The 21,962-nt window shown below is 37.5% G+C and overlaps 4 protein-coding genes across 5 annotated transcripts; 1 reads left to right on the forward strand and 3 right to left on the reverse strand.

Annotated features, from left to right (window-relative positions):
- Positions 1–752: 752 nt before the first annotated feature.
- LOC126370907 (FAS-associated factor 2-like) lies at positions 753–6,755 on the reverse strand. 2 transcript variants are annotated; one of them, XR_007566928.1, is made up of 8 exons: positions 6,450–6,755; positions 6,082–6,331; positions 5,418–5,601; positions 4,616–4,885; positions 4,196–4,370; positions 3,291–3,428; positions 2,725–2,933; positions 753–2,623 (listed from the first exon to the last, which is right to left on the reverse strand). XR_007566928.1 is itself a non-coding variant. In XM_050016024.1 (7 exons), exons 1-7 carry the CDS (start codon positions 6,582–6,584, stop codon positions 2,775–2,777), a joined length of 1,311 nt encoding a protein of 436 aa, XP_049871981.1. In that variant the 5' UTR covers positions 6,585–6,755; the 3' UTR covers positions 753–2,774. The 2 variants fall into 2 exon arrangements, 1 of the variants encoding a protein (XP_049871981.1); XM_050016024.1 differs by having other exon boundaries at positions 753–2,933.
- Positions 6,756–7,077: 322 nt separating this feature from the next.
- Positions 7,078–8,200, reverse strand: LOC126371014 (uncharacterized). The gene is made up of 4 exons (XM_050016207.1): positions 8,016–8,200; positions 7,726–7,894; positions 7,452–7,649; positions 7,078–7,239 (listed from the first exon to the last, which is right to left on the reverse strand). The coding sequence occupies exons 1-4, from the start codon at positions 8,198–8,200 to the stop codon at positions 7,078–7,080; spliced, it is 714 nt and encodes a 237-aa protein (XP_049872164.1).
- A 5,135-nt stretch (positions 8,201–13,335) lies between these two features.
- Positions 13,336–15,210, forward strand: LOC126370910 (uncharacterized). The gene is made up of 5 exons (XM_050016029.1): positions 13,336–13,565; positions 13,648–14,031; positions 14,150–14,384; positions 14,521–14,796; positions 15,062–15,210. Exons 1-5 carry the CDS (start codon positions 13,539–13,541, stop codon positions 15,154–15,156), a joined length of 1,017 nt encoding a protein of 338 aa, XP_049871986.1. The 5' UTR covers positions 13,336–13,538; the 3' UTR covers positions 15,157–15,210.
- Positions 15,198–21,387, reverse strand: LOC126370903 (uncharacterized). The gene is made up of 15 exons (XM_050016018.1): positions 21,207–21,387; positions 20,946–21,092; positions 20,703–20,779; positions 20,415–20,522; positions 19,923–20,043; positions 19,786–19,849; positions 19,070–19,245; positions 18,107–18,262; positions 17,790–17,984; positions 17,033–17,193; positions 16,611–16,746; positions 16,439–16,534; positions 16,083–16,204; positions 15,704–15,847; positions 15,198–15,473 (listed from the first exon to the last, which is right to left on the reverse strand). Exons 1-15 carry the CDS (start codon positions 21,307–21,309, stop codon positions 15,225–15,227), a joined length of 2,055 nt encoding a protein of 684 aa, XP_049871975.1. The 5' UTR covers positions 21,310–21,387; the 3' UTR covers positions 15,198–15,224.
- Positions 21,388–21,962: the final 575 nt, after the last annotated feature.

Consider the following 21,962-nt stretch of genomic DNA (forward strand, 5'->3'; position numbering starts at 1 on the left):
TGTTACAAACAGGATTTTTTTTCTTTTTAGTCACACTTCTAATTTTCACACACCATGTATAATTACTAGTGCTGTACCTACGTATAGTACCTACACTGCACACTAGCATCTATTTCGTAGTATTTAGAGCAATCCATGGCCTTCTGGATATCCAGAAGATATCCAGTGATTCATGTATTAATGCAACCTTATCTAGTGCTGGCCGGTAGGAAACGCAATAATTAATAATGTAAAAAGAAGAAGGGTGGACCAAACAGAAAAAGATAATTTTGTGATTTCCTGCCAATTAAAACTTTTAAATGGTGAAATATCATTAGGACATTTTCTTGAAACATTACGTTAAACATTGTTTCAAGAAAATGTTTTAATGATTTTCACCATTTTATAGTTTTAATTTTAAATTCGAATTAGTTGTAAATAAAAGCTATATACATAATTTCAATGTTTTCTTTTAATTAAAAAAAAAATAGTTATATACTAACACTGGTACTGGTAGATACCGTAATACAGCTAGGACAGCACTAGTTAGGGAATAAATACAATAAATGGTGTGGAAAAAATTGTAGTGTGATTAACAAGAAAAAAAATCCTGTTTGTAACACTGGTGTGATAACTTGGTGTGACTATGAGTCGGTAAGGAGAATTTCATAATCTATCTTTGACCTAGGAAAATACCCAATTGTCATGACTTGTCAATTAGTTCCGTTAAATCCGCAGGACTTGAAGGAATAGGTATAAAATAAACACAAAAATAGGGAAGGAACATTATTTATTATTATACAACAAAACATAAAAATTATAATACACAGTCCGTCCTCAAATAAATGCACGAAGTCGTTATTCGACGCACCGCACCTGGCGTACCTCGCACAATGACGCACAAGGTACGCGATCACAGAACTTGTGTCTCCAATGAAAACAAACAAAATGCACGGCCAATGTTACTGCTACTCGACAACTATGAACGTCCTGACAAACGCCACGCCAGATTGTCTCATTATGCTATACTTGACTGGCGAATTCAAAATCGAAATAAATGACCGCGTAAATTTATATACAAGAACCCTCCAGTCGCATCAAAGGAACAATGAGTATTCTGATTTTGTTTTCAGGCTAAACAGCTTCAACTAAATGAGTGACAAATGCAGTATACAAAAATAAAGATACAGATATTGCTCGATTGAACGGCCCGAATATGTCGAGCAGCAAGCTTCCTTGATTTATCTAGAGCTACTTATAGTATACCAATCACAACTTACAAAATATAACTATATTTAGTTAAGAACCTGAAAAAAGAAAGTGGACAGGCAAACAAAACATCATAATCTTTTGTGGAGAAGATGCTACTATGAATGGTCGAAATTGATATGTCAAAATCAACAATGTAGTATTTCTGTCCAGCACATTTATTAAGATTGGCATGATATCATTGATACCTACACAATTGTTTATATTACAGGACTCCACATAGGAGGTCTCGAGAAAAAATAAAATTTCTATCTTTTGCCGAAACGATATAATAGACTTATTTTTGAGCATTTGCCAAAAGGAACAAAAACATTTATAATAATTATAAATAATTGCATGATTTCGACCTTATACACGTATGGTACTGATCGAAGGTAAACAAAACTTCAAAATATAAGAAACAACAATAATTAAAATTATTTTACAATAATCTTGTGTGGTTTAGTGTGGCTACTTCACATGATGGTATTGGAGATAAGTTGGCAAGTAGTCACGCATTCACCACTGGAAATAGTTAAGTACAAAATTAGTATGACCCTGTCGAGGGCGACCTAATCTGTCACATCCATTATACTTAATTGTTTTTTAAATCGCTTTATGAAAAGTTCACATACAAAAGTATTACATTAGTAATTAACAAACAAGTCAGTAGTGATATCCCAAAATTGTCTAAACGTTTAGGGTACCGCAAAAAAATTGTCCGAGCGAAGACCAAACGCAATAACGAGTTATTCATACCACATTCCACACCCTTGTCAATTTTAAGTCATGTATAAAAATACAAATAGAGTATCGGACAGAAACAGGGCTTGAATCATATTGTAGTTCACTTGTGGAGAATTGCATAGTTACCCAAGAATAATACTAAATTCAACCGAAGCATCAAAAGATTACTAGGTGATTCAAAGGTGGCAAGTTTTAACCTTATATTCTTAAGGATATCCTCAGAATGCTTTAAAATTGACAGGTATACGTTTTATAACTAATGCTCAATGTAGGATCTATAATATTTTTATCTATTTCTAGATATATTTTCTGTGAGGTAACAGTGCAAAATGATTGGAAAAACTGTATTTTATACAAACTCTTCTATATACTTATTGACTTGTACTTACCTAGGTAAGTATACATAATAAACAAATTGTCAATACAAGTTATTATTCGTGTAGGATACGATTGGTTTTAACAAGTTGACATTCATAAATATAAACTGCTTATGAGGTTAATTTATCTCTGTAAAACTTCAGATTTTCGACATGGCCGGCACTAACTTATCCAGTAGAGTATGGGCACTAACATAATACCTCAACCATGTGCTACGGCACCCCTTAGTGCCCAACGATTGTTAGTGCCGTTCCTGGATTTCGGTCCCTCCCTAAAAAACAAAAAGTGTCTGGAAACAAAATAAGGAAGAGTCGGTCGAGTTTAACCTTTCCGTTTCCCTTGTCGAAACTATCGCCAACCCGTCTTTATTACCTCGTGATATAATCCCTTGTCTTCAAGCCCTGATCACTCCTGTATCTAGTCTATGCGTTGATATCGTTGACGAATAGCACGTCGCGGTCTTTAAGGCCAACTTCGAAGAGGTTTAATGAACCACGCGCGACCGCTCGCTTCGGGAAATTAGTCGTGATCTCAAACTCCTCTGGTGCCTGCGGGTGGCTGAACACGAAGTCATACAAGTCCTGGAATAGATTGGTTGTGGTAAATACATTTTGTAAATTAAAAAATATATATACAATTTAACGGATTTGTGTTATTCACTTTTTTTTTTATAAAATGAATCGTGTTGTTTCCTGTTATTCACTGCCGTTGGCTCCCAGTTATTATAAAGACAGTCAATAAAAAAAATCGACTAAAAATATCCTTGACCTTTACAAATAAAGCAAAAATTCAACCAACCCCTTTAACATGCTGACCTGAGAGTGAGCTAACGTGAGAAAAAATATTACTTAGCAGGCATAAAATATCATACAGGGGATTAAAGTTTAACCTTTGGTCGCGCCATACAAAATGTTTGTGATCAGACTATAGAAACAAACCTTCGTAGTGCTCTTGAGTGAGAACCGTCGGGTGAGCCTCTCCCCGCCCGGCAGGCGGATTAGCAGCGCCACGGTATCGACGCCGGGCGCCGGCTCCGTCGGCAGCCGGGACGCCATCTTCGCACGCGCCTCTACCAGCTGCAAACAACAAGCATATCATAAAAAAAAAAACAAAAATAAATATTCATTTATATTCGTTGACATATCACCATCATCAGCCCATTAACGTCCCTACTACTGGAGCACGGGCCTTCCCTATGGATGGATAGGAAGATCGGGCCTTATACCATCACGCGGGCCCAGTACGGATTGATGGTTATTAACGACTGCTAATGCAGCCGAGACCAACGGCTTAACGTGCCTTCCGAAGCACGGAGGAGCTCGAGATGAAAACTTTTTTTTGTGTGGCCTTTGCGAAAGTTGCTTAACTTCGACAATCGCAGGCCGAGCGCGTTTACCGCTGGGCCACCGAGCTCCTCGAGGTCGTTGACACATCATAAAAGTATAATCATAATGTGTATCTAGCTAGTATTGCTTTATACGAAATTATTATATTTTTTTTTTATTTTAAGGAAACACAAGTAAATTTAATCGGCGACCTATTGCTTCTTGAGTTTCTTCATCTGCTATAATCATATAATAAAGAATAGTACTACGTATAAAACGGCACCTCTCCGCTCCCCACCTCACCCCCGTCAGTCTTACGTCTTCAAGCGTATGGGCGTCAGACGTCACACATGCAGATACGCGTGTACGATTACGTCAATGTGTAGTATCTGTGTAAACCAAGGATTTTTTGTATGAAGTGGGTGTTCTATGAATCTACGTTCTCGCGCAGCAGCATCCCTTTTGGCCGTAATCTAACCCTGTCTACAGACATGGTATAATCAAATAGTACATGTGACCTCTTGTTTCTTGAGCTCCTCCATCTGCCGGCGCTCGATGTCCTCGTTCTCGCGCTGCAGCCGCGCGATGCGGTCGGCGGCGCGGCGCCGCTCCTTCTCCTGGTCGGCCGCCAGCGACTCCGCGTAAGCCTCGTCCTGCGCCGCGCGCAGCCGGGCCGTCACCTCGCGCTCCACCCTAACATTGTACACGGGAAAATGTTAGGATGCTTCAAAAATCGAATGAATATATTATATAATACGGCTGAGAACTTGATGAGAGTAAACAGTGGTGGTGACTTTTAAATTGCCAAGTCTATGCAGTTTCAGTTATTTCAGTACCTTTTCCCGCTCTATTATCCAGTTGGTATTAGCCAAGTAGTGTATGCCACTCGAGGAGAGTCTACAGTTAATGACGTCAATAACGTCCAGTTTGTGGCGTACCTGTCGGCGCGAGCGGCGGCTAGATGCGGCTCGTTGTCGGCCACCACCTGCCGCAGGCGCGCCAGCAGCTGCCGCGGCTGGCAGGCGCCCTCGCTGCGCGCCACCACGGTCATGCGGTGGTCGCGCACGCACACCACGCACACCAGCGGGTACCGGCGCCCGCCCACCGACTGCGCCACGCGCCACCCTTCAGCGCTCTCGATGCTGCAGCCCCAAAACAGGGCGTGCGTGTTGATGTATTGGATCACTTCTGGGTCGGCCAGGGTGGTCCTGTGAACAGTTCGGGATTAAGCCATGGTGGAGCTATAAATATGGTATAGCCCAACCAATACATCAAATAAAGTTTATCTTCTCATATTAAGAATCTGATAGGTGATTAGTAAAATTCGCATATGCTTTTCAATGAGGATAAGCTGCTTTTATTATGTGTATATTTCGGGTGCCAGAGTAAAGGCCCAAAATATTTATATTTAAGAAAACAAAACTGTAAAACCTAATATAATTGTCTGCTAAATTGAAATGTAACTTTGTGAATGAAAAATAGAAAACTATTATCTATTTAATAATATATATTATGTATACAGTAGCATTAATTGTAGTATTCAACATTAAATAGATAATAGTTTTCTATTTTTCACTCATAAAGTGACATACACAAAGTTACATTTCAATTTGGCAGACAATTAGTGAAAATCATGAATGACTTAAAGTCTTACTAACTGTACAAAAACAATGTTACATAAAAAATGTTGTCTTTTAGGTTAAAAATGCATAATTTTAGCAGCATAAACAAGAAACATACCTGCAGAAGTTTTGAGTCTCAGTAGCAGACTCAGAGTGTAGGTACACAATGAGGAAACGCAGCTCATTCTTAGCATCATTAAGAGCTTGCGCATATGTGCCCTGGTAGAACACAGGGTGAGGGCTGTAGCGGGATGTGTAGCTGTTGACGAAGCCCATAACATCGCCGAGAGGGTCAGTTACCACTGCAAAATAATATATTACTTAGTTGTTGTAAGGGGACATGAAATGGACAATAAGTATTAAGTATTTATATAAAAGTCAAACAATAAGGGCATAGACTAATAACTGATATGGTGTAGTCGTAAGAAATAACACATAAGCTCTTGACACAATACATTCCAAATTGGGCTAATCAGAGTTACATCCATCACATAATGAACTGAGTAGCCACACTTCACCAAACTTTCTGTTCTTCACCATACTAATGCCAAATCAAGAAATAGAAATTGCAAATTAGGATAACATTTCTTTTTCTACTTCAGCACAAAAGTAAAAATACTAAACATGCATCCAAGTAGGTTGCAGTATCGCAGTAGGTATTCTCACTACATTACCTTCAAGCTTACCTTTTGTAGGGTACAATAGCGTTTACACACTGCTTTTGAAATTGCATGATGTATGTATTCAATTTAAATAAGTAGACATATCAATGATACACTCACATCGTCTGTCATCAGTACGTATGAAACTTAATAGTAAGTTCAGTACGGATGATAATGTGCTGTAGCACATGGACACGACTAGGTTGACGACGTAACTGATGAGGCCACGTACGCCGCCTGGGCCCTCCGGCGGCTCGTCTGTGAACACCTGCTGCGCTATGTGGTCGTGAACCACGGGCGGCGCCCGCGCCTCCGTCGCGAACACCGATGGCCGCCCCTCCCTGATGTTCAACTGTTCCTGTATTGCTACCTAACAAACAAAAACAGAGAAACCGTCAAAAGGTAAGCGCACCTTACAGACAATTACACTCAATTAGGTGACCTAGAAATGTGACTATTACTCGCTCATTTTAGGCTCTAACACCCACCTCTAAATCCCACTGATGCCTCTGCAGAACGTCTCTACATATCGACATATCCTCGATGCCGGTTAAATCTTGAAATTGAAGAATTTTATCAGTTTGTTCAGGGGTTAAACCCATTGCATTGTCTTCGAGATCCATGGCTATGTGCAAAAATTAAAAAATAAACACTAAACAAAGTTCAGATATGCGTAAATCTACACGAACGAGCTTAACAAAACATATTTAACACAAATGTACCAATCGAATAATGGAAAAAAATTGAAAATATTTTGCATCAAATGCCTATTCACCACCGAACGACATGTCACTTTTCTAACCATAAACAAGCGAGTGATTTTTTAATCATCAGAATGAAACCAAAGCATTTGAGCTCCTTTTTCGTGATCTCACATGGAGAGATACAAATTTCAACTAACACCTCCCATACATAAAACGTAGTGATGTGCCTATATTCTCTTTGCCCATATGTAGGATCTAGGTGCAAGCCCATACACTGCTGGTGAAACGACTTTCATAAAAGAACTTATTATTACGTACACTAACTGATAAGAGAGAGTCTTACTAAAAATTTATTGTGATAATTAAAAACAAACATTTTGCTGAGATTTTAAAGCATAAATTTTAAAACTCTTTATTTCTTCTTCCCCTTTTTATCTTTATCAGCTCCTTTCTTTGCTGGTGGAGGCGGAGGTGGAGGAGGTGGTGGTGCTTCAGGTTCAGGCTCAGGTTCAGGTTCGGGGGGTAAAGGAGGTACAGAGGGATCTTCATCTGGATCTTCATATAAATATTCTTTCTGGAACACACAACTTGATATAGGTATGCTAATTCTTTATTTTATAACATGATGACTACGAATATGGGTAAAGATGATTAAAAAAATAGTGTTTACGATACTTTTGATCCAATATGGCTATAAGACCCGTGCATGGCCCTCATAATTACCCCACCTAAGTAACTAACTTTTAACTTTATGGTAGGATAATAAATGTTTGAAAATAAAGTTACCGGCAACTCATATAATTCGGGTGCCAGAGTAAATAAACTTTCGACGAAATCTTCATAAATCACGTTGCCGTCACCAGCTACATTAGCGTCACGAATAAATTCTATACATTCATCTAAATCTAATGGTTCTCCGTAAGTAGTCATAACTTCTTTCAGGATATCTGTTTCCAAATAATCACGTTCCTCCGTATCGAACACCTAAAATAATATAGTAGCAATGGGACCTATGATTGGCCAATTTTTTTTATTATGTATTATAAATGAAGATACCGGCCTTAAAAGCAAGCTTTAGTTCATGTTTCATGTCCGGTTCCATCACCCACTGATTGAGAATGTAGATAAACTGATCCTTGATCAACATCCTGTGGGTGCCCATTTTTAAAATCTCCACCTCCTTCATAATTTCTGCATAACTAGGATAATGAAAACTTCGACGGTGAAATCTAAAATCATATTAGGCATTTGATTTTCAGCTTTATCGTCTCAATTAGAAATTTTAATTATTATTATTATTATCTACTCAAAAGTCAAACACGATTCTACGATAATAAAACAATACTCTACTTCTTTAGTCCTAGGAAAATTTGTAATTGTTCAATAGTTATTACATTGGTGGGTTCGTCGGCTTGATTTATGACAAGCAATGGCTTTGAATTTTCATCAAACCACTCGACAATTTCAGCTAGTTGTTCTTCCGTAAATTTTGGTGTTACGTTGTTCAACGGGTGCAAAAAATCGAACACTGCCATCGTTTACCAAATGTGTAAATAGATTTCTACAAAACAAAATATCTAAAAATAATTAAAGATCGTGCTATGGAGACACTGATTGACGTTACACTATTTTCAAAAGAAGTAGGTATATATATGAATATTATAATTGATGATGTTTGCTGTCTATAAGACACATACACGTAGGTAGTGATATAAATTCTCTTTGTAGCAGACTCGAGCAAAAAAAAAAAAACCCGCCTGCACCCAAAAAAGAGAAAAACTTGGAAAAACACCTATATAATTATGTTAGTACATAATTATATAGGTAACAAAATCATAATTTATGAATGTTGATGGAAAGTATCGCAGCTTTTATTATAGTATTACATTGGCCCCGATTCCTGCAGACATCTCTTAATTTTACTTTAAGTTATACCTGTCATTTTCTTATCCGCCGAAAAGGAAAGGGACGGATGATTGACAGCTCTTAATTTTAGGAAGAATGCGTAAATAAATGAATAACCCGGGCGAATTTTTAGACAGTTGTTTTAGATTTGTGCTTAAAATTGACGTGTGTTCCATAAATTTTATGCTTGTCGATTACCCGTCCCTTTCCTTTTCGGCGGATAAGAAAATGACAGATATAACCTAAAATAAAATTAGATGGTATTTACAGGAATTAGCACCATTACTTAACGAAATATTATAATGCAGAAAGCCTGTGATGTTTGGAATAAATAAATAGAATAGAATAGAAATTGTTTATTATAAAAGGGCGCCACAAACAAAAAAAAAAGACAACAACATCATATCAAATTTCCACTAAATTACAAAAAACCAAGACGGATGTTTGTCGAAATGATCATAAGGTTGTGGTGGACGTTAAGTCGCGGTGTGAACCACGACGCCGAATTATGTGGACCCTGTTGGGTGACGTACGAACATCGTGTTCCATAAACATATTGTGTTAATGGTGTACATACATTATAATATCAAATTAATTTACAGTGTACATTAAACAAATAGTATCGCAAAGATGTATACTTAACTATGACTACGAATTCCATGAATGTGTAAATCAGTGAGCCCTAAAGGCGCAACTTCGCGTCTGTCAATAATCACATGTACGACCTTTTATGTACGAAGCGCTAATCTGTGAGCATCAGAATGACTGCCCAAAATGACAGATCAGCTTTAAAATATTACTAACATCCAATACCTTTTAGCTACTATTTAATACCTTTGTATAGATATTTTATAGATATCTTTGTAGTAAATATGCAGTGTAGTGTGGTGTCACATTGGGGCAGGCAGAAAGTGATACAATTGTATGGTATTGACAGTGTGTGCGGTAGGTAAGGCAAAAAATACAGTAGGTAGGGTAAAAAGTAAAAAATTACCACTTAACGTTCATTTAATTTTCTTTAAATTCTCTTAAACTTAATTTAAATATAACATTACAACCAATAGACCACGAATAAACAAGACTCCAATAAATATGATCACATGTTGCACTTCACGGAATCACAATTTTTATATTCGAAACTTCAACCTTAGTAAAATACGGACAAGCAAAGGATTCATCACTAAACTAAGAAAGCTTAGGAATTAGCCGTGGAAAGACCACGCCGTCGTTCCACGATAGGGTGTGTAAGTTAAATCTTGCATTCCATTTCTTCCCCGTTTCTGCAGCAAAGCTCCAGGTGACTACAAAAAAATAAAATATTAACAAATGTTTAAATATTCTTAGTTCCCTGGAAATATTAATTAAATTATGTAGCTCCTTATCATTTTTAAAATCAATTAGAAAAAAATACCTGGTTCATCATAGTGTCACCGCCCTGTGGCATGGTCGCGGGAACATTTCCAACTTGGCCCACGACGGGTTCAACTTTTGCCATCGGCTGGCCTCCTACTGGGTTACTTGCATATGTGTCACCACCAACTTTTTCCACAGGCACCTGTGTCGGTGGATTTGCATTCATGTGTGCAGCGTGTAAATGTCCTTCTGACAAGGATCCACCTTGCACAGGTGGAGGTCTAATGTTCTGCTGAGTGGCTGAGTGTGATGCCTTATACTGTCGATAGATATGCTGTAGTTGACTTCTACTTGCTGTACTGCCTATCGGTCTAGTTCCAGCTAGAGCAGTCTTGCTCATGGTATTCTTTATGTTATAGCCACCTTGCGCTTGATAATTACCAAATGGTCCCGTTGTGTACTTGGGGGCCATGTATGCAGCTGTACTATTCCTTGTATCTGGTGCGTAAATGGGTTCTTGCCCTGGCATATGACTAGTTCCTTGAGGATATTGCTGTTGTGTTTGGCCGTTAGGATCTGACATGGATCCTTCGTATCCTGGCTGTACATCCCTAGGGTCAATTTGCTGTTGAATCTGTTGATACTGTTGTCCTTGCATTTGTTGTTGTGGTATTGGCTGATTCATCGAAGGAGCTCCCGTTAATGCCGTATAAGCGAATTGCTGATTCGGCTGGATTACTGAACTAGGCTGCTGGCTTTGCATTATTTGTTGATCATTTACTTGGCCAGTTAGGTCATCATTTTGTTGGTCAGGCGTCAATTGTTGATTTAGAGGAACGGCATTATTCTGAGCAATCGCACCAGCAGCTGCATTCGCACCAGCTAAGGCAGGCTGCATCATACCCACGCTCAGATCTTTATTATTCATTATCTTGTTCATTGTTTCCATAGCAACTCTTTGTTGGTTTGCAGGATTCATTTGAATTGCAATAGCCATTGGATCGAAATTTAAATCTCCCTGTGTTGTTCCTGGAAACATGTTTTTCATACCAGCTGATTGTTGACCGAAAGGATTCGGATTCGCTATTTGCTGAGATGCCGGGTTAGCATTCATATAATTAGGTTGTCGTGCATTAGGATTCTGAGCCATATTGGCAGTCATTCCGGATTGTGGATTCGTATTAGCCGTATACATATTATCTTGAGTTACATATTGTACAGTTGGATTCATCATAGCTCCTGGATTGCCTTGGCTCATTCCCATATTCCCTGGTCCACCAGATGGTGCTCCTCCCATTTGACCAGGCGTTGAACCGGTAGCACCAGCCATGTTGTGCATGGGATTATCCATGCCACCTGCAGGAGCTTGACCACCCATGGCAGCAGAATTTCCCGTTACATCTTGCATTCCATTACCAGGAATTTGACCCCCTGTAGGTCTTATGTTCTCAGTATTTCCTGGCGCTGAAATTCCCATTTGAGCAGCTAGAGGATTTTGTCCGATTGTGTTTTGTGGCGTTATTGAGGCCAAGTCATTGTAGACTTCTTTTATTGTGGGTTGCATTAAATTTTGGCTTAAGTAGTTGTAGGTGTCAGCATATAACTTGGGAGCATTTCGACCCATGCTAGCCATTCCTTGCATAGCAGGCATTCCTCCTCCTTGCATGCCACCGCCCGGCATACCACCTCCCTGCATGCTACCACCCATCATGCCACCGCCCTGCATGCCACCGCCCTGCATGCCACCTCCCTGCATGCCACCACCCATCATGCCACCTCCCTGCATGCCACCACCCATCATGCCACCGCCCTGCATGCCACCACCCTGCATGCCACCACTCATCATGCCACCTCCCTGCACGCCACCACCCATCATGCCACCGCCCTGCATGCCACCTCCCTGCATGCCACCTCTGTGCATACCGCCACCGGTTATACCACCTCCAAACATACCACCACCTCCGGACATGCCACTTTCCTGAATACCTCCTTCGGGCATACCACCACTTTGTACGCCGCCTGCAACCATGGCGCCTCCGTGCAGGCCTCCCTCAGGCATGCCACCACCTTGCATGGAATAACTATTCATGGCGTAAGGCTCTCCGCCGCCTGGAGCAGTATAATTAGCACCAAAGCCGTGTCCACAGCAGCAACCATGTCCACATCCGCCACCTCTACATCCTTGTCCAGGGTTTGAATACATCTTGCCCATGCATCCACTGAAACCAATTTGTATCGTTGCTTATCTGATACGAATCCAAAACATTTTAATTACAAAAAGATCGATAAGAACTTACCAGTCGGCACTCTGGAGTTGATTCATTACGCTTCCCAATTCACTTAGAATCCTCTGCTTGTCCAGAGCCATATTTTTTAGTTACCACCTTTACAATTTGGAGATGCCAAGGGCAAAAATGTTTGAACACTTAAATAATTTTCATTTACACATCTGATTAATTTAAAATTTGATAAATTGTCTGTTTGAAAGTGTCAAAAGAAAGTGCGTGTATTTTGTTTTACTTATGTATTCGAAGTTTAAAAGTTTTGTTCATAATGTTTCAGAAAAAAAATGTCTAAAGTGACTGGTGACAGAGTAGATTACTCTATCTACATTGGCAGCGAGCGGGGCGTTTTACTAACATTGTTCTTGATGAACAGAGTTCTCGGGCGGTCCCACGCTAATTGTTAAAACGAAATTTGCTTTCCCACCCATTTTACCAATGTCATTTTTATTCTGCGCACGTCCATGAAATACTCGCGGAAATAATGAAGAATGCTTTAGAAGTGGCTGGAGGGAGAGGCAATGAACAACGCTACCCGATTTAAACTAATCTAATCTAGCCTATATACAAGATCCCACTACTGGGCTTAAATAGCTGTTAATCCAGAGCCGTAAAATAATTGTTTTGTTTTTTATAAATAAAAAATATCTATGGTCTAAGTGACAGTGTCATGGTCATGTTTTAGCGGGAAACGGGAACGGGACAGTTGCTTTCTTCATTGAATAATCTAAATAATTAATACGAAGTGGTGTTTTGTGGTTAATGATCGCATTAAGTTAGTCGGAAGACATTCGCGAGTGTTATTACATTGGAGTATTCAATAAACAAAGTGTATCTGCCTATTTTCGCTTCGTGCTAGGAAGCCGCTTCATAGCTCAAAAGTTTATGCGGACTTTTGAGTTAATTCGTTTGGGGTTCGGAGTAGGAGTCTACTCCGAGGGTGGGGGCTTAGGTTTCATCATCATCATTCATCACCTTTCACCATTTCATTAATCATCAAGAAAAAAAAATACGTCAGACATGGCTGTATGGGCATAGTTCCCTTTGCCTTACCCTTCGGGGAAAACCAAACCAAAAAAAAAAAAAAAAAAGTGTCATGGTCATGTTGTTGAGTGACAGGTCTTTGTCAGTGACACACTAGTAGTGGTAGTGACAGACAGACTAGTTGACAAACTTGAAAATAGACTGCAAAAATCTTTTCAAACAACCGCTCAACTTCGATCACTTATTTTAGAAATTATTTTCATACATTCAACAGTTACTTCTTCTGCATTTCATTATAGTAATTGTTTACTAGGTACTTAAATTAACATTATCTTATGATTTTATTAAAATGTTTGAATCGGATGATTTCGATCAGGTGGGTAACCTTCATTTTTGTTTTAATAAAATAACATTTTATGTATGTACTATTAAACTTTATACTTACAATTTGATTGCAGGTTCTCTCTCAGTTTGACTTTCCCGAAGCAGTTGGCAAAAATAATCTCAACACGCAACTTCCAGAAAACAAAAGTTATAGTCTGGTAACAGAGACGAAAGTAAACAAAAGTAATGAAAATACTACAGAATTTGAGTTAATGAAATATAATATATCAATTAGCTGTAATAATACTGTGCAAGTTTCAAATAAAAACAAACCTGTTACTATTAATGGGGGTACCAAAGGTTCTACTGTTTCACCAAAACATACAAAGAGAAAAATAATCAATTCTCACTTTGATCACAAAACAAAGAGGAAGTTCCCGGGGCCAGCGGGATTGTTGACAGGGACACTTGAGGAGAATAAAGATGAAACCATTGGCCAAATGGAACTTTTATCTCAGGTATTTTTTTTGTTGTTATTTTTATATTTAAGAGGTTCATCCATTAATAAGGTTTATATCTGTAATGACACTATTATATAGAATATTTTCGACTTATAATGCTGTATGAAATTTTCAGGATATAGAATTTTCCCAAAATGTTATTCAGGACTTTTTTGAGTCACCTCTTTGGCTGCGTTTACTAGAGGATGTTAAAGTGTGGAATCTGTGTGATATTGACCCAGTGAAGAGTATCAAAGAGCAGGCGTTAGCTGGTAATCTTCAGAGGAGAAAGGCCCAGACAGTAGTGGCATTTGTTGAGTCTGTGGATAGATCTGTCATAGATCCTTTGATTACATTGAGGGATGCTACAGGTTGGAAACTTTTAAATAATGTAATAAATTTTTAAATATTTTTCACTATATTGTACCATATTTGTTTTTTTATCTGCTAAAACTACTAAAGCCAACAATCTCAAGATATTTACGTACTGTTGTTCATTTATTCCAGGACATATAAAATGCACACTACACCGAGATGCATGGTCTACTTTCTCACCATACATAGTATCAGAATACTGTGCACTTGTGCTATGGAAGCCTACAGTGTTGACCACAGGAAGTGCCTTCAAGAAACATTACCTTAATATAACTTTGAGCAATATCTATGCTATATACAGTTCTGCAGTGTTGAAGGATGAAGAGAAGCAGTTACCTGCTGGATACACTTGGGTTTACGAGGAAGATTTCACTGTGATAAAGACTGAGAGAACAATGATGGATCTAGGTTTGTAAATCTTTGTTACTTTTGTGATTGGTGTATACTGCACTATACACAGCACTGAACATAGGCTGCATTTGGATGGATAAATAATAGGTACTCCTATTGAGCTGAAACAGTTACAGTGACAGCTGAAAGAGTATTGTGCTGATGCTTAACCTTACAAAGCAAAACCACTGGTACTTTCACAAAATATTATTTATTGTGCTTGTGCAGTGCACTCAGCGTATTGGTTCAGTAGTGTCTAGATTATTATTATTTTTTGTTTCAGGTTCAAACATTGTTGATATCAATGGCAAGACTGGAGCTGATGATAACAATCTGCTTGATGATTTAGATAGCATATTTTCAGATGACTTGTTTTAAGCCTACTGTTACATTAAGGGTAACATCAAAATAAAACTATATTTTCAATAACAATTTTCTATATTTTTTCACATCGAATTAACATTATTTCCAGTAATAGTGTGTGAGTTTACTTTGCTTTGTAGATGATCTTTGTTTATGTGTTTTGAAAGTGAAGATGGATAGAAATAAGAGCAGTTGCACATTTTGCATTTATAAGGTGGTTCTCGTGGTTTTTTGACAGTTTTGTCTTGACTATTTTGTTCTGTAGATTTCTGCTGACTAGAATGATAGACTTTTATATGCCTGAGGCAGTTACTCAACTTGGTGAATTTCATCTGGAAATGAAGAATATTTGTTTTATATCATCTTTATAATATTTTTTTAACATAATCAACAAATTACAATAGAATTAAAATACTCAACATTAAAATAATAGACTTGAAGCCTATTATAATCCCCAAGGTATAGAGGCAAATCCTCAATTCATCAGTAGACATCTTACAACTACTTATTTTAGTAACAGGGACCTTATGGTATAAACAAAATAAGTAAAACTAATACTTACAGAACACTGCAAACAGGTATATTCTGTCCCTTTACTGGATTTTTCAACATAATACGGGTATCCCTTGACATTTACTGTCATGGAGTTCTTTGGCAACTTATCTGTATCAATAGTCAAAGCGCCGTCTGCATCCATCGCGTGTGACTGATGAGAAAGGAAACTAATGATATAATCTCTTATATATTTATAAGGAACTAGAAATAGTACGAAAAATAGAAACTAGATGCCGCAAAACATTTATCTTTCTCGCGTAGCATTATCGGGTATGATTCCTAAGACTTTGTGACAAATTTGAGCATGTGTAAGAATGGTTAGTTTTCATTATAAAGACTGGTAACCAAGTCAAGCGACTAGGACAATAATTAAATGTACCACAAACCTCTTGATGTTCAGCCAACTCAGTTTCGGACTGAAATATTGAAGCGCAAGTCCCGCATGCGTACAATCGACTAGCCTGTCTTGATGGCGTTTTTCTATATGGTATTCCCTGAGATGGCAACTCTGCAACAGTTTTACATTTTAGAATTGAGTTTCCGTTAACATTTTGTTACTAGCATGTAACTTCCCTTGGTTAGTATTATGTACCTACTTGTCATACTCTGATTCAATCAATAATTACAGTAATTACGATTACCTACTTAGTTTAGTAGAAACAGTAGTAATGATTTCGGAGGCAATAAGTTCCTGTGTAAATGGGCTGGAAACAATGGCGTCAGAGATTCAGTAGGTACTTACCACGTTCATTTAGTATTACTGATAGTGCATCCACGTTATTTTCGTATTTGGTTTCAGAAATGTGCACATGTAAAACCTTTTCCTTAGTCTTCGATGCTAGAAACAAATATGTAAGGGCATTAATTATTTTCTAGTAACTTTTCCAACCTTCATAGTTAATTAATAACTTTACCTGATCTTTCAGATATGAGTTTTTGTAACAAATCTGGAACGTGTATAAAGCAGGTGCCATTATTGACGGATGTGACTATCCCGGTTACAAAACTTGTACTACGCTTTGAATTTACACCCAATTTGCTTTCTATCACCTGAAACAGACGTGAATATAATATACTCGTTGTGTAGTAAGTCTCACACAGTACCATAATATAAACATATACGTTAGATCGTAACAATCTCTGTTAACTTGTTAACGTCGTTTATGTTCCACTCGGCGCTAATAACGCGGGCTTCAACCAATATAGACAAGCGTTCTCATGATCAAGCTCGCGAAGGTCGATCGCACTTTAGTCGCGTCAAACGATCTCAATCTTCCAAGCATGATAAGATCGCGCAGATTGTCAATACTTACCTATGGTTGTAGGAAATACTTACCTTAGTGACAACGATATTCTTTCCGACGACGGAGACCTGGAAGGCGGGCACCTGCAGCAGCCGGCACACCACCTCGTACGCGGCCGCCACCTGCTGCGGGCTGCTCTCCACGTCGCCGCGCAGCGCCAGCTGGAACAACTGCTGGAACTGCCTCTCCTCACCTTTCAGGGCAAATCATTCAATATTGTTTATATATTATGTGTAGCGACTCGATCCGGCTATCCTAGGCAGTGCCGTTTTTACTCTTATCTTATTGTTAGAGAAATGCCGATCATAACAGCAATAGACACACCCTCTTTTGCCTTGTGCAGTCGGGAAGAAACCGCATGCGAATCCAGATTCCATAGAAATCCGGCTCTCAAGATTAGCAGGCACATATTGTATAGAATAGATTTCTTTTTATACTACTTATGATTATTCATTTAGTATGAGAAATTAGTTGCAAGGTGTGGTAAATTGGAATAAGGAACCACTTATTCTGCTTGAACTATTATCCTAAGTTTTCCTTTTAATTTTCTATAGATTTATTTATTTTATTTGGGGAGCTTACAGCTAAATTTCAAAGTTACATACTAACTTAATATCTAAAAGCCATTAACAAGCTTCCACAGATTGAAAGAAAACACAATTTTGATTAAAAGAAAGCAAACATAGAGTTAGTATACTTTTCTGTTAAATGTTTTAATTTGTCAATGAAAGTCGTGACGACCTTGCTAAAAAGACTGCATCATCACATCAAAATACTAGATAGACTTACTTGATAGGTCTTTAATATTATCAACAGTTTGTTCAATAGTTTCATTCGATTCTACTATGGGTTGAGGTTGATTTTTAATTTCCTTTTCATCAGTTTTTATTTTAACATCATCTTCTTTGCGCATACACTTGACCACTTTTGCAACCAGTCTTTTTCCAGTTAATGTTTTACCTAAAATTATTTTGTTGGGAATACCTGAAATATTTACAATACCATTAAATACATTACCTACATTAGTAAACAGCAAGTTGAAATACATTTTTGAAATTAATTCTGATTTAAAAAGGATAATTTTATTTGCAAATTGTAAATCTTACTTTTAAAGCATTGTTTCGTTTTAATTCTTATAATATTATCTTTATGTTTCTCCAGTGCAACTCCTTGGCTCTCCTTATCTGGTTCTGTCTTACAAACACTTGGTAACAATTCTTTTTTTACAAAATCGCTCTTGTGTTCGATTTCAGTAGTTTCTACTGCAAAAATGTATATTTATTAAAATAACGAGATCAGCGGGCTTAGCACCGTAAGCACGCGACTCTTTCTCGCCGCGACAGAGATCATCTGTCTCTTTCAGTGCAGTACTGTGAGAGTGTGACGGGTGATGTATGTCGAGGCAAGAAAGAGTCGCGCGCTTACGGTGCTAAGCCCGCTGTCATTGGATTGACGGCCAATAAGTTTGATGTTGTTGGAGCTCTTACTTTTGGACTGTGGTTAGTTCTTGAAACCAACAAGTTAAAGACCGTTGCATAGAAAAGACAAGTTCAGCTCATTTATTATACAAGAACTTGCACACATAAAAGGGGGTTAAAATGGCCACATCGAAGCAATTCATCTAAGAAAGCAATATTGCTATTTGACATTTGTTTGCATTGCGCACTTTTATATATGCGCAAATAAATGACAAATTCGTACGTCTGTAATCCTCATTGCGGTAGACGAGTTGTATTAAAGTTTTTAGATAACTTGTTTATAACATAAGTGTTAGGTGCCCAGGAAGATAAGTAGCTTAATGTTATTGTTTCCTCTCTTTCAGTGTATTTCACTATACAAATCTCATTCTTATCGGCCGCATTACCGTGTGTGTGCGAACGAGACAGCCCACGCAAGCATCCCCTTATTCCTTAGCGGCTTACGGACTTATAGACTAAAGTAAGACTTAGAAGGGTTGAGGTGAATAAGGACGCGATGCGAATTGGTGCGGGGGTTAGAGTTACCCTTCTATACGCAGTATTCTTTATTCTATGGTATTGGGTAAGTGAATGAATTGACACTAAGAATACCTTCTTCTGCACTGATTACATTTAATTTTGAAGCAATAATTTCTTTGCTCTCATCCTCTTCAATAAAATTAATTGTCTCATTGTTCAAAACTTCTTCTGAATCCTGAATATATACTTCAAGCTGTGTTTTGTTTGGTTCACTCTCGGTTTTTGTTGTCTCATCAGTTGTTATTATGCTGAAATAATATTAATTACAATTTTTTTTTTCAGGCCTATGGGGTATAACATACTGTATAATCGTGCGCAGGGATACAGGTAGGAAGACCACAACAGTTGCAGAGGCGGAGATGGGAGGAATGGGTACGGCAATGCAGGATGGAAAGGATAAGTCACAGTGACTGTAACCAGGAACCTGGCAGAGGGCAGCAGTAACTGTCAGTATTATTCAAAAGCGAAGGACAGGCGTCATAGTACGGCTTTGAAAAGACTACTCAGGGCGCCATCCCACTCGCGTCAGATAGAGTACTGCGGGACGGAAGGCAAGAGCCAAAACTGCTCTTTTTTCCTTCGCCCATATAAATAATTTAACCTCTCGTCTGCCGAGATACCAGACACTAGACATTCCATTTTGTCTGGTAGAGACCTGCGTTCCGTCGTTCGAAATGTTAGGTCACACCTGTAGGTGTCTACTATAACTTGTCAAAAGCCTAAAATAGCAATAATAAATGCTAGTTTATTTGAAGGCAACTTAAGTTTAGTTTAATAATTATATTTACCTTAGTCCTTCTATTTCCACATTATTACTACTTTTACTATCATTTCTCAAACTCTGAATCAAATCTGAAATAAAAAATAATAATTAAAGAGCCATTACATATTTGTTATAAATATGATATTAAATTGAAGAACATACCATTATTGGTTGTAATATCATGAAGTCCATATGTGTCTAGTATAAAAATCTTATCATTTGTTTCTAGTAGAACCCAGCCCTTTTGTTCTAAAGCTTTATATTGTTCATCGGTCATGGTTATCTGAAATAGTAAATTCAAATTCAAAAATATCTTTATTCAGTTGGTAACATAGTTAGACTTTGAAAAAATAAAATATTACAAATACTTTTTTAGACACAATGAAGAAAAAAGAGACTATTTTCCGATTTGTTGCACCTCGCGCCTTCTAAATCTCTTGCAAATTCCCTCATGCTCACTCACTGAAGTGGGTAGCTATAAGTGTAGCCATAGGCGTGTGTTCAAATATTCGGGTTGTAAGCCCCACAATCTGGAGGATTCACACTTTTTGTCCTGGTTGCAGAATTTAGAGATGGCAACCTTATCTATAGGTACACCTATGTTTCCCATCACATGTAAGGAATAATCACCAATATTTATTAAAAATGACAAACCTCTGTGCAACTAGTGCTTTGCTTGTTGATGTTACTGATTGAAGCATTCTCGCCAAGTGCTTCTTGCTGAGTTGTGTCTTTGAATTGGATGTTCTGATCTTTCTCTGCCTATAATTTGAATAAATTACGTTCTAATGGAGTTATTGCTATGTTGTATATTAATTTATTTTATGCAATTTATTATATTACAGCTGCAAGTTGCCTTCTGAAGTACATTAATATGGTAAAGAATAAGAATGTTTTTGAATGTCAATGTGAAAGTAAACCTCTATAAAAGTTTAGGTATACCTGTTCAGCATTCTCACTGAGAATTGGTTGAAGCAGAAAACTGTTCCCATAAAAGTTGTTTGTTTCTGGCAAAATATCTGGAAAAGTATTGATAGCTTGGTTTTAAAACTTTAAACACACTTTTACTCATTTAACAACTGATGTTGGATTTCTTATTTAAACTGATTATAGAGACTTAAATGGATGGACCTTTGCCTATCAGTGAAATCTAATAGAGTACATTAGATGTATATTATTAATTACCTGCAACAGAGACCACTTCTGTGGAGTTATCAGCCACATCAACAAAGAACTGTTGAGGGGTCACATCATACACTGTGCATGCTTGTGATCCGTCCAGGGTTTCCTTTACGTGTTGGACTTGTGCCACATACTGCACTTGCCTGTTCACTGAAAAAAAAAAAAAACTAACTCAGTAGCTGTTGGATTATAATACAGGTTGATATTAAAATAATAATATGTATACTAGAGCCCAAGCTATAAGTTTAAATATGTATTACTTACACAAAAATGTGCCATCATCTTGAACTACGAAGAACTGGTCCGTAGCAGCTTCACTGCTACTAGTAGGCAGGTATTCATATGTCTCAAATGTAGTTTTATCCATTGTTTACTATACTAAAGATCTACTGTAATTAAGGTTCTAATTTTATGAAGTGCCTGTGTTTTGTTCTAATTAAAACAAAAATATTTCACGTAGAACTATTACAAACTATTGTGATTCAATTAATTATTAATTATCGTAGTTACACTTTAAACATAATGATTTATAATTTTGTTACTAGGATAGATCTTTAATTGAATGTGCTCAAAATAAAATAATTTGCATATTTTTTGTGAAAATCGCTGCTTGCGTTCCCTTTGTTTATAATTTTTGTCTGACTGTCAAATTGACGTGACATTTACGTTTCGGTTCTTATAATAATTTATACAACGCATGTGTACAGCCAATCTTTAAACAAGTATTTTTATTTTATTCCGTAAGAAAATATTCAATATTACATAAACGTTTACAATAAATATTGTAATAAATTACGGGAGAGTAAAATCAAATACATAATTTATAGTACTAAAGGCTTCACAGTGAACAGTATTTCTTAAAGCATGTACGTAATTTTTAAGTTCAACAGGCTCGTATGTTGGTGCTTTAAATTTTCCAATAACCATAAGCTGTGTAATTTGAGACAACATTTTATCCTTTTCAACACAACTGGCTTTGTTATGCCACTCATTGAGATGAAATTTGTTGAAGCGGACATC

Source organism: Pectinophora gossypiella, chromosome 11 (assembly GCF_024362695.1).
Source record: "Pectinophora gossypiella chromosome 11, ilPecGoss1.1, whole genome shotgun sequence".
In the NCBI taxonomy this organism is placed as follows: Eukaryota; Metazoa; Arthropoda; class Insecta; order Lepidoptera; family Gelechiidae; genus Pectinophora; species Pectinophora gossypiella.

Excerpts from the sequence above, each read along its gene's own strand:
- LOC126370907 (XM_050016024.1), bottom strand. The coding sequence starts at position 6,584 with ATGGATCTCGAAGACAATGCAATGGGTTTAACCCCTGAACAAACTGAT. Across the intron at positions 4,371-4,615 it reads GCCGCCGCTCGCGCCGACAG|GGTGGAGCGCGAGGTGACGG; the intron begins GTACGCCACAAA and ends GTACAATGTTAG. Across the intron at positions 2,934-3,290 it reads CACTCAAGAGCACTACGAAG|GACTTGTATGACTTCGTGTT; the intron begins GTTTGTTTCTAT and ends AATCTATTCCAG.
- LOC126370903 (XM_050016018.1), bottom strand. The coding sequence starts at position 21,309 with ATGGATAAAACTACATTTGAGACATATGAATACCTGCCTACTAGTAGC. Across the intron at positions 21,093-21,206 it reads AGATGATGGCACATTTTTGT|TGAACAGGCAAGTGCAGTAT; the intron begins GTAAGTAATACA and ends TTTTTTTTTCAG. Across the intron at positions 16,747-17,032 it reads AGAATATCGTTGTCACTAAG|GTGATAGAAAGCAAATTGGG; the intron begins GTAAGTATTTCC and ends CGTCTGTTTCAG.
- LOC126371014 (XM_050016207.1), bottom strand. The coding sequence starts at position 8,200 with ATGGCAGTGTTCGATTTTTTGCACCCGTTGAACAACGTAACACCAAAA. Across the intron at positions 7,650-7,725 it reads AACTAAAGCTTGCTTTTAAG|GTGTTCGATACGGAGGAACG; the intron begins GCCGGTATCTTC and ends ATATTATTTTAG. Across the intron at positions 7,240-7,451 it reads CCGAATTATATGAGTTGCCG|AAAGAATATTTATATGAAGA; the intron begins GTAACTTTATTT and ends TGTGTGTTCCAG.
- LOC126370910 (XM_050016029.1), top strand. The coding sequence starts at position 13,539 with ATGTTTGAATCGGATGATTTCGATCAG. Across the intron at positions 13,566-13,647 it reads AATCGGATGATTTCGATCAG|GTTCTCTCTCAGTTTGACTT; the intron begins GTGGGTAACCTT and ends ATTTGATTGCAG. Across the intron at positions 14,385-14,520 it reads TACATTGAGGGATGCTACAG|GACATATAAAATGCACACTA; the intron begins GTTGGAAACTTT and ends CATTTATTCCAG.